We start from the raw sequence: 12006 nt of genomic DNA, 5'->3' as shown, positions 1-12006 counted from the left end.
GTGCTAAGAATATTTGTATTATTGTGCAACCAATCCCCATAAGTTTTTCACCCTGCATAACTGACTCCGTGTATCCATTAAACAACTGTCCATCCTTCTCCCTATCCTGACGCTCCCTGGTCCAGCCCCTGGTAACCACCATTCTAATTCTGCCTCTATGAATTTCACTACTCTAGCTAACTCATATAAGTGAAATACAGCATTTGCATTTTTATGACTGGCTTATTCTATTTGGAATAAAGTACAGATAAACGCACTTTGAAATATTCTTAACAAATACTTCTAGGAAATGCCTGTCAGTTTAATTGTCTACAAGGGTTAAATTAGAGTGTTTCATTAATTGGAGCCGTTAGTTTTCCTGGCAAGAATCCCAATTGGTATTTACCACAAAGAAGCCTATTCAGTAGACCTGCCCTCTAAGCCTGTTGCTTTTAAAGATTTTTGCTTGAAACCCGTAGTAAAGAAATGTTGTATTGTAGCCCAGTGCCTACACTTCTGTGTGTATGTTTGAATGTAAAGTTTCTTGCGCCAACGCTTAGCCTTCCTATGTGAGATGCACATGTTCTTTTCTAAAAAATGTTGATCTTGTCCACTAGGTTGATTCCATAACCCACAAAATGACCACAACATGCTGTTCAGGAAACACTGCTTCAGACATTCCTGGGTTCAGTTTTAGGTGTGTAGTATAATCCTGTATCCCCATCCCCACTTCTGGATCCTCATGACTCAGAGATTGCTTCAGAATTGTGCCTCAAAGCGAGCAAGTTAAGAAAAAAAGCCATCAGTCATCTCTTTATTTCTTGAGTAAGCTTTGTTCATTGATTCTGATGCTGGTTTAAGTAGAGTGTAGTTATAGAAAACCCATTATTGAATAATTATTCTGTTTTCTAAAGCTGATTATAAATGATAAAAAAAAAACTACGCAATAGATTTCTGTATTAGCATGTATGATTGGGAGTTAATTAAATTTTATTTTATTTTTCTTCAGAGAGGAGATTATGATTTCTCATAATGCTAGATAAGATAGAGGGAAAGGAGAGAAATTGTAAAGTCAGTCTTTTGTTTCATACATGAATGATTTAACAGTTTATAAAAATACTGTAAACAGAGACTTCAAAATACATATTTTATACAGTATATAGAAGAGTTAACATCTCAGATTTTTTTTAGTGGAATATCTGGTATGTTAGCCAAGATTATGACAGATAATGGGAACAAAATTGAGATCCCTTGAATCAGTTTCAAAAGAATTTCATCTCAGGGTCAGCAGAAAATTGACTTTCTGATTGGCTAGTTTTTCTTTTCCTGTTTAAGGAGGCGACTGTAGGAGGCCTGCCCGCTATTTGTATAAAAAATAGTAATGCAAATTTGTGTACTCTTTGAGTAATTCTGAATTGGGCAGACTGTAAAGGAAAAAAAAAAAAAAGAAAACAAAATACCAGAGAATAACTATAATACTGAATAAATAATTTGTCCTAACTATAACTCAAATAAGAATTTGCCAGTTTTGAAATTTCTTGTTTTTGGCCTTGCTACCCAGCTTGAGAGATCTTAGTTCCCTTACCAGGGTTGGTAACCAGGCCCCTTGCTTGGAAGCACAGTGTCTTAACCACTAGACTGCTGGGGATGTCCCCAGTTTTAAAATTGTGGATGTTGGGACACAGAAATAGAGCCAAATTTTTAATTTGAAATTAAATTCCTAAATTGGCAATACTCCCAGGTTTAATTTTTTTTAATCTTTTTTGTGTAATTAAATAAATATAAGTACTTGTAGGAAAATCAAAACAAAAGAAAATATAGAAAAACAAAGCATTTAGTGGTCAGGCTACTACTTCTGGTTTTTTTTTATGCATATTTTCACATAGTTAAGATAATTTACTTTGGATCCCACCTCCACTTCCCCACACCATTTCTCCATTCAATTAAAAACGGTTCACAAACATTTTAACGGTTTTATGGTGTTCCACCATATAGACGTAGCATAAAATTTTAGCCACTTCTCTGATGCTGGACAGTTAAGTTTGGGCCAGTTTTTCACCTGTATAAATACTGCTGTAATGCACTCTTTTGTGCATAAATCTTACCCATATTCCTGATCATTTCCTTGGAGTGTGTATATGTGTATTAGTTGCTCAATCATGCCCAACTCTTTGTGACCCCATGGATTGTAGCCCTCCAGGCTCCTCTATCCATGGAATTCTCCAAGCAAGGGTATTGGAGTGGGTTGCCAGTTCCTTCTCCAGGGGATTTTCCCAATCCAGGGACAGAACCTGGTTCTCCCACACTGCAGGCAGATCCTTTACAGTCTGAGCCACCTGGGAAGCCCTTCCTTAGAGTAGACACTTAGGAAAGGAATTACCTTCCATCTGCTGCACTGTCTCCTCCCTAATGTAGCAACCTCTTTGAAAAGTTGTCTGTGCACCGGTTCCATTTCCTTCCTAAAATCTGGCTTAGAACCCGTCAGTGGCTTTAGTGTTTATTGTGGGATAGACCCTAAAATCCCTACCACCTCCTATAAGACCCAACAGGAACCAGCCTGTCTACCTGCCTCTCAGCCTTTTTCCCATTCTCTCTGGCCTCAGCCACACTGGCTTTTCGATATATTGACTCCTTCCCCTTCTCCAGCTTCAGGGCCTTGAAACCTGCATATCCTCCTTCTGGAACAGTCTCCCCCCACACCCCCCGCCTCCCGCCAGCCATCTGTCTTTTGAGGACTAGGAAGTGAAATATCTGTTTAGAGGAAGTAGTTGGAAGTTTGAAGAGAAGTGAAAGTATCAACAGTTCATTTAGGAAGTGAAGAGAGGAGCTGACCAGCCAAGTACACAAAGGGTTTTCCAGGTAGCAATGAGGGCCACTTTCCTGGTATATTCAGAGTTAGGAATGTGAGATTCACATCAAGGAAAATGGAATTATCCTCCAGGGCTGTGATCACCTTTAGCCTCTGGAAGAAGGAGCTTGCTTATAAACTCAGTTCAGGTCCTGAGTTCAGTAGCCTCTTCCTAATGTTTATTTTCCTCCCTCTTTTAAAAGTATCATGCCTCGTTTTTGCTAATTCAGTATAAGTGGGTGATAGCCTGTTTTGTCATTAAAATAAGTATCATTTTGCTAAGTCGATTCAGTTGTGTCCCCCCAGGCTCCTCTGTCCATGGAATTCTCCAGGCAAGAATACTGGAGTGGGTAGCCATTTCCTCCTCCAGGGTATCTTCCCACAAAGATAATTGAATCTACATTTCTTCTGCCCCTCTTTGTTAACAAGAAGTTTCTTTACCACTAGGACTACCTGGGAAGCCCTAGAACAAATGAACGATTTCACAAAGAAGTACTTCTGGAAACCTCAATGTGAAAATCTTCATTTCTGGGTTTATTGGAAAGTCGTAATGCTGCTCTGTCCAATAGAATTTCTACCTCCCATGTATGGCTATTTAAATTTAACTAAAGTTTGTAATAAAATTTTAAATTTAACTCCTTAATTATAGTAACTACATACCAATAGCCATTTGAGGCTGGTGGCCGCCATATTAGACAGTAGAGATAAAACATTTTTGTCATTGCAGAAAATTCTTTTGGACAGCACTAATCTAGAGAATAGACAAGGATCTACTAGGTTATCTCTGAGGCTAGTTGTTGTGTAGAATGGTGATCTAGGAAAAGCAAATGGACAATTTGCCTTGGCTAGTTTGCTGTAGGCTGTAATACATAGTTTGTTGATTGATTTAGCATTAAAAAAAAATAGACATAAAAATTCTGCTCCCTTCTGGCATTCCCAATCATTCCCAAAATTAAGCGGAAAAGCCAACTTCCCTGCGCTTCTGTTGCCTGTATAATGGTCGTGGTCAGGTGATTCAGATGACTTGTTGACCAAGCAGATGTCCAGGCTGAAGAATAAGTGCTCGTCAGAAAAGCCATCTGTGTTGCTTGTTTTCTGCAGATACATCTGTAAACTCAAGACCAGTGGATTTTTACTTTTTTTTTTTTTTACCATTTTTAAGGATCGAGTAAAATAAGGTTCTGTTCATAGTTTTGATTGATGCCAGTACTTTTGACATGGCCCAACAGTTGGGAAGGAGGGGAATTCCCATTGCCTATGTGAACCATACAAAGACAAGGAAATGTGTCCTTTCTGCATGTTTTCTTCTGTGTCTGTTTCACTTTATTTGGCTTAGCCTGCAGTTCCTCTCACCTCCTAATTTTAGGAGCCCTCTATACAGGCATCTTATTACAATTATTGTAGGTCTTTCTTACATACATGGAGTCTTGGTTTGTCTGTCTCTCCCCTTCAAATTTGAAGATAATGTGGTTTTGTGAAAATGGAAAAGATTAAGAGGAGAAAGAACTGGAGACTCTTTATCTTCTCACCTTTTCTTTCCCTTTAAAGGACTGGAGGATATTTTCCTGAGCTAGAAGGAATGTCGGGGCTTCCCTGGTGGCGCTGTGGTAGAGAATCTGCCTGCCAAAGAAGGAGATGCAGGAGACATTGGTTTGGTCACTGGGTCAGGAAGATCCCCTGTAGTAGGAAATGGTAGCCCACTCCTGTATCTTGCCTGGAAAATTCTATGGACAGAGGAGCTGGGCAGGCTACAGTTCGGGTGGTTGCAAAGAGTTGGACACAACTGAGCATGTATGCAGCAGGAAATGATTTTCAGACTTAGGGACTCCCCTACTTCTCTGTGCCCTGGAGAGGGACCTGCCAGAAACACCGCTGGGAAGAGCTCTGACAGTCTGAGTGTGCATGTGCAGACTAACCTGAAGTAAGTTTGGGTACACATGTAGCAACATTGTCTCTCACAAAGATGTTTCTAAACACAGAAGTTTCCTGACTGTGACTTGATAGCTGCTCTAGTTGTGAGTGAGGAGAGTTGATTTTCATTGACGTGTTCAATGGAAATTTTTGAAACGCTGCCGTATTTGAACAGTCAGAACCCAGGTAGCCTCCATAGTTTTCTTTTTTTTTTTTTATTTACTCATAGTTTTCAAAATATTTTCTCAAACATCATTTCATTTGATATTCATGATAAATCTGTGGGCTGGAGCAAAACATTTGTGGAAAGAAAACTTAGGCTCAGAAAGGTAAAGTAACTTGCTCAAGGTCACACAGCTAGTAGGTGGCATTGGCAGGGCTGAGGTTTGAATCCTGGTTGCTTTTCTGGGAATATTGCTTTACTTCACATTTTATCTTAGGTTCATAAAATAAAACATTTAATTTGTAATTCATGGCACAAATATGATAGTTGGCTCAATAATAATGTTTGTTGAGTGTCTATAATTCAGAGAGTTGGAGAATGAGCTACTGTAATTGGGTGGCATAGGTTCTGCCCTCAGGGAGCTTTATTTGAAACATCTGAAGCAGTACATTTATAAATAACAGAGGCATGTTATCCTCAGACAGACTAGATGCATCCGTGTTTATGGATGCTGAGAAAATGACAGAGTTCTTCATAGAAGGCTTTTTGAAAGAGAGGGAGTTTTTGAATCAGATCCTGAAGGACATGTGTAGAGGCTAAGGGAGGGGGACTGCAGTGGGTGCAGAAGCGTGGTGCTGAGAAAGAGCTGTAGAGAGTCAACCGCAGTTTGGTGGAGCATTAAGGAAGGACTGAACACTTGTTCATTATTTATTGAGCATCTACCCTGCAGAAGGGGGGGGCTTCCCTGGTGACTCAGTGGTAAAGAATCCACCTGCCAATGCAGGAAATGAAGATTCAGTCCTTGGGTCTGGAAGATCCCCTGGAAAAGGGAATGACTACCCATTCTGGTATTCTTGCCTGGGAAATCCCATGGACAGAGGAACCTGGCGGGCTACAGTCCCTGGGGTCACAAAAGTATCATACAGGACTTAGCAATTAAACAACAACAGTAACCCTGCAGAAGACACTGTGTAGTACTGGGTTTACAGAGATGGGCAAAAGAGACATGGCCCCTGCCTTCATATTGATAAACTTTGGTGCGGGGAAGAAAGACTGATTACTGATTGTTGGTAATAAAATAATTACAGGGCTGTTTTAGATTGTGATCCTATAGTACAATTGACTGATGGTAGGGATCAGGGAAAGGAGTGCTGAGGAAAGAGGGTACAGCTTGTGCAAAGGCTGTGGAGTATTGAGAAATTAGAAAAGGGCCTCTCTCCTGGAGTTGAGAGGCTGGAGGGGTGAATATGTGAGATGAGGCTGGGAGACAACATGGGCTTGATCAGCTTTTGGTCTTTATTCTGAGAACCATGCGAACAATATGAAGGATTTTAAGCAGGAATGACATGATCAAACCTTCCTTTTATTTTATTAAAAAAAAATTTTTTTTGGACACGTGACGTGTGGTATCTTAGTTCCCAGATCAAGAACTGAACCTGTGCCCCCTGTGTGATGGCAGTGTGGAGTCCCAACCGCTGGACCACGAGGGGAGTCCTCAAGTCTTTCTTTTAAAAAGGTCACTTTGGGTGCAATGTGAGGAATGTTTTGGAGAGAGACTAATAGCTGATATAGCGTCACCCCTTAGGAGCAGTTACAATGATCCAGGCTTAGAGATGATGGTGGTTTGGTGCAGGGTAGGAGTAGTACAAGTGGGAAGAAGTGGATAGTTTCCGTAGAGATTTCAGTTCAGTTCAGTCGCTCAGTTGTGTCTGGCTCTTTGCGACCCCATGAATCACAGAACGCCAGGCTTCCCTGTCCATCACCAACTCCCGGAGTTCACTCAAACTCTCGTCCATCGAGTGAGTGATGCCATCCAGCCATCTCATCCTCTGTCGTCCCCTTCTCCTCCTGCCCCCAATCCCTCCCAGCATCAGAGTCTTTTCCAATGAGTCAATGCTTCGCATGAGGTGGCTAAAGTACTGGAGTTTCAGCTTTAGCGTCAGTCCTTCCAATCAACACCCAGGGCTGATCTCCTTCAGAATGGACTGGTTGGATCTCCTTGCAGTCCAAGGGACTCTCAAGAGTCTTCTCCAACACCACAGTTCAAAAGCATCAATTCTTCGGTGCTCAGCTTTCTTCACAGTCCAACTCACATCCATACATGACCACTGGAAAAACCATAGCCTTGACTAGACGGACCTTTGTTGGCAAAGTAATGTCTTTGCTTTTGAATATGCTATCTAGGTTGGTCATAACTTTCCTTCCAAGAAGTAAGCATCTTTTAATTTCACAGCTGCAACGTAGAGATTTAGGAGATTGAATTTACAGAACTTGGTGATATGTTAGGCAATGGAGAAGCACATGGTAAGGATAGATTCTGATGCTGCAATGAGATGGATGATGGAGCTGGCCACTGAGACAGGGAACCTTAGGAAGGGACCCAGTTTTGGGAAGATGATGAAATCAGCTTTGGATATCAGTTAGGCTGGGTGTGTGGGTCAAGAACTCAAGGAGAGAACTGAGCTGGAATTATATGTGTAGGTCATTGGCTTGTAAATGACATGGGAAGCTCTGGGCATGGATGAGTTTTCCCAGAAAGAGCATTAAATGAGGAAGGAAGGACCAAGCTGTGAAGATATTTAGTGGCCAGGTGGAAGGGAACTAGCCAGCCCAGGAGCAGCTTGAGAGGTGAGAAGAAAGCCTAGAGATGATTGTGTGTGATGTCACTGAGGTAGAGTAAAGATAGATAAAAAGAGAGAGGTATCTTTCAGTTTATTTCCAGACCCATTTCCCCATCAGCACTCCAAAATCTATCACAGGGTAGCCATGGCCCTCTAGATCAAGAGGCACTTCTGTAGTGCACTGTTTTAAGGCGCAGTTATTTATTTTTCTATTGCTGTGACAGATTGCAGTGGGTATGTGTTTTCTGCCTGGAACAATAACCTCCTTTCCTTTCTCCTACGTCATTGCGCTTTTGGCTGTCACTGTGTTCTGTTGCAAATCTGAGCTCATTTAATCCCACAGAGTACTAAGAGTATCTGGTCTCAGTGGCTGTGTAATTCTACTCCAGACACCCCAGCTTCATTTGCCAGCTGGGATCTCCAAAGGAGCTCGCTGCACACAGTTCAACAGTAAAACTTAGTTAGCTGGTGAAATATGTCTGAAGAGCTCACTGGTGGAATATTCCATGTTAGGCCCGCTTCCATTCTCTCTCTGGCATCTCTCTCTTTTCAGGATGGCTGTAGCTCCTCCAAGTTACTGCTTTGTGGCCTTCCCGCCACGTGCAAAGGATGGTCTGGTGGTATTTGGGAAAAATTCAGCTCGGCCCAGGGATGAAGTACAAGAGGTTGTGTATTTCTCAGCTGCTGATCATGAACCTGAGAGCAAGGTTGAGGTAAGTCACGTGTTACTGTCTCTCCGTTAACACGTATTCTCTTTCTCTGGCTTTGCCCAGCACCTTGACTTGTTAATGTGGAAACCCATTTACCCACAGAACTCTCTTGTGGGTTCTGTTGATAACTCTTTCCATTCTCGTTTGTTTGTAGCCTTAAAAACCCGGGTCCAAAGAGAATTCATTGCTATGGCACATGTTTTATAATTAAGTAAACTATTTACCCACTCCAAAGTCAAATCTATGAAATAAAATATATTCAGAGAAGTCTAGCTTCTACCTTTGTATCATTTCTCTATTTCCCTTTTCTTCTATAGGTAATAATGTTTTGGAAGTTTGGGGTTTATCCTTCCACTTAAAAATTTGCATGTATGTGTAGCAAACACACTCACATGTGTATATGCATATTTGTCACAGTTCCTTTCTTCCTTCATTAGATGAATGGTAGCATGCTATATTGGAAAAGGCAATGGCAACCCACTCCAGTGTTCTTGCCTGGAGAATCCCAGGGACGGGGGAGCCTGGTGGGCTGCCGTCTATGGGGTCGCACAGAGTCGGACACGACTGAAGCGACTTAGCAGCAGCAACAGCAGCAGCATGCTATATATACTTTTTTCCACTTTGAATTTTTCAACTGAAACTGTTCTGCAAGTCATTCCATCTGGAGTAACCATCTTCATTCCTCATTTAGAGCTGTATAGTGTCTCATTCTATGAATGTAATCATAGTTTAATCAGTCTCATACTGATAGACACTTGGATTGTTTTCCAGTCTTTTGCTATTACAAATAGTGCTGGTGTGCATAATAGCCTTGTACACCTGTCACAGTGTCTGGTCTTGGTTTATATGGTTTTATCATGTTAAAAATTTATCCATCAATTCTTATTTTTAGTGCTTAAAAACCTGTTCATATTTTGGGGGATATCCCCAAAATATTTTGAGAGATAGGTGTCTAGAAATTTCTGAGTCACAGGGTATATAAGTATGTGGTTTTCTTATGCCTGCTTGCTCAGTAGCTCAGTCATGTCCAGCACTTTGTGACCCCATGGTCTGTAGCCCTTGAGGCTTCTCTGTCCATGGGATTATCCAAGCAAGAATGCTGGAGTGGGTTGCCATTTCCTCCTCCAGAGGATCTTTCCGACCCAGGGGTTGAACTCACGTCTGCTGAGTCTCCTGCATTGGCAGGAGGATTCTTTACCACTGAGTCACCTAGGAAGCCCATGTGGTTTTGTTATGTATTGTCAAATTTCTTTCTATAGGTGCTGTGCCATTTTACATTCCCACCAACAATGTGAGACAATGCCAATTTGTCCATATTCCCAGAGTGTGCTTCATCATGGCTATTTTTTTAATTAATTATTTTAATCAGAGGCTAATTACGATATTGTGGTGGCTTTTGCCCTACATTGACCTGAATCAGCCACGGGTGTACATGTGTCCCCCATTCTGAACCCCGCTCCCACCTCCCTCCCCATCTCATCCCTCTGGGTTGTCCCAGTGCACCAGCTTTGAGTGCCCTGTTTCATGCATTGAACTTGGACTGGTGATCTGTTTCACATATGGTAATATACATGTTTCAATGCTATTCTCTCAAATCATCATGAAGGCTATTTTATGTTAATTTTACATTCTACTTTTTAAACTAAATTCTTTTATTTATTGTGTCAGCTTTTATTACTGATTCTTTTTGATTTTCCAGCTATGTTATTATAAAACCTGAAAATATGGATAATTTAATTGTTCTTACATCTCTTCTTTTCTCATCTGTTTGGCTTATGGCTTGGATTCAGTATTAATAACGATGGAGAAAGTGGGTATCTTTGCCGTGTTCCTCACCTAAGTGGGGCAGACTCTAGTGCTTCCATATTAAGTAAGATGCTGGCTTTGTAATGGAGATTCATATCATTTTGTCATGTTAAAAAGTGTACATCAGTTCATGCTTTGAATGCTTTTTAAAAACCCTGAGAAACAGGTGTTACATTTTGTTAAAGATCAGGAGATAATCAGGAGCTAATCCCTTGTTTTGTTTTATTTACTTTCTATTTAATGATAAATTGAATCATCTTTGCATTCATGGAATAAACTTCTTGGTTATGGTATAGTTAGTTGTATGTGTTTAAATAGTAATTGTTAAAGGATGAAGAATTTAGAGGAAAAAAATTGGGGGCTGGTAAATTAACAAGGTCTTGCCACTGACATAATCTCTATCCTTTGGTGTTTTATATTGTATAAAATAAACCAATTTTTCTGTGTGATTGTGCATTTTAAATGGGTATTCATCCATGTGTATTTCATTTTCTTATCTGAATCTCTGTTTCAGCCTTTTAAAAGCATTAAGCATCACCAGAGAGCAATAGCACTCTACAAGGAGCTGGTTATGCTGGGTGAATTCAGCAGGAGCACTGAGATGAATGGGCAGAGTTGAGCAGGTCATGGCTCTAGTCTGTGGTTGGGGCAGTGGCAGACTGTCGCCCATAGGACTTTCACCAGAACCACTTGCCTCTGATGTTGCACCACTAACTTGGTTCAGGCTCCTAAACTTCAGTGGGACTACTGGGGTCCAGCCCCAGTGGATCCAGCGAATTTGAAGGGAAGATGGCTTCGGCAATCAGGATACGATAGAATTAAAGATATAAAGAGTGATTAAATAGGGATAGCTCAGCGAAGAAATTCAGTGAAGAAAAGAGGCTGAATAACTGGGTTTACGTGGAAAACCAATAAAATTCCAAGACAAGGAATTTGCGCCACCTACGTAGGCCGCAGGCATCCTCCCGTTCTCCTGAAGGACAGGAGACACTAAGGCCTCCCCGGTCAGATCTTGGAAGCCCAGGCAAAATTAGTAGGCTTGACGAGCCTCCACGCTCCAGATGGGAATTCAGCCAGAAGGTGAGAGAAAGAACGACATGGGGAGACCAAGCTTCGGTAAACAAGGCCTGCACTTTATTTTCCAAAGTAGTTTTTATACTTTAAGCTGTGCATAGAGGATAATGGGTGAAGGGGTAGAGTCATGCAAGGACAGCAGTCCTTGATCCCTATCGAAGCCATGCCTTCTTCCTGCAATCATATGCAAAAGTTTAGGTGATTTACATCATCTTCTGGCCAGGAGGCCTATTAACATTTTAAGACCCTTTCTTCAGAAAACTTATTTTTCTCTAAAGGTGATTATTCTAAAGTCAGGTGCCACCCTCTGAAAGCATTAGATAAAGTTGCATTCCTGTAGGGCAAAAGTGTGGTGGGCTATAACAAGAAAAGAATTAACTCAAGGGTCCAAGGTTACAAACATTAAAGCTATTACTTATATTCCTATACACCAATTATATTATTAATCAATACACTCCCAGGGACACAGTAGGTAAGGGATATGGAAACTTAGCAGCAAACATTGGCCCAACAAGTGAAAAACCCTTCATCAATACTAATCAATCTTTTAACTGCTCAAAGGAATCTGTATTTAGACAGTTTAGAACATCTCATGCCTCTCACGGTTGGGAGGCTCTGAACAATCACATGTGGCCGGAAGAACCTGTTCAGGCAGGCTAGAGGACTTCCAAAGGAATTTGTGAACTAAAACACTCTTGTCACGCCCAGGAACTTTATTAACAGGAGCTGTAAGTTAACTCTTTTTCAAAGAGAGAGATGGTGGTAGGGGACAGCCCCCCGTAAAGTCAGAGGTGTAGGTGAGAGCACAAAGCAGTAAAGTAGGCAGACTCTGGTTTTGGGGGTAGATGCTCGAGAATTTCCAGGGGGACTCCTGAGGCTCGATCCTGCCTTTGT

At 41.3% G+C, this 12006-nt stretch overlaps 1 protein-coding gene across 3 annotated transcripts in view; it reads left to right on the top strand.

Moving 5' to 3' along the window:
* Positions 1 to 12006, top strand: part of SCRN1 (secernin 1) — a 66036-nt gene that overhangs the window by 14000 nt on the left and 40030 nt on the right. For all 3 annotated transcript variants that reach the window (XM_086396439.1, XM_086396438.1, XM_086396440.1), the window contains one exon: positions 8076 to 8235. In XM_086396439.1, the coding sequence (XP_086252565.1) occupies positions 8077 to 8235 (159 nt within the window). In that variant the 5' untranslated portion in view covers position 8076. The remainder of the gene's footprint in view (positions 1 to 8075; positions 8236 to 12006) is intronic.

This window comes from Bos grunniens, chromosome 4, assembly GCF_055505025.1.
Source record: "Bos grunniens cultivar Pamir isolate PY7600 chromosome 4, Bosgru_T2T1.0, whole genome shotgun sequence".
NCBI lineage: Eukaryota > Metazoa > Chordata > Mammalia > Artiodactyla > Bovidae > Bos > Bos grunniens.
The sequence above is the reverse complement of the archived record's forward strand: the minus strand, read 5'-3'. Positions and strand labels throughout refer to the sequence as shown.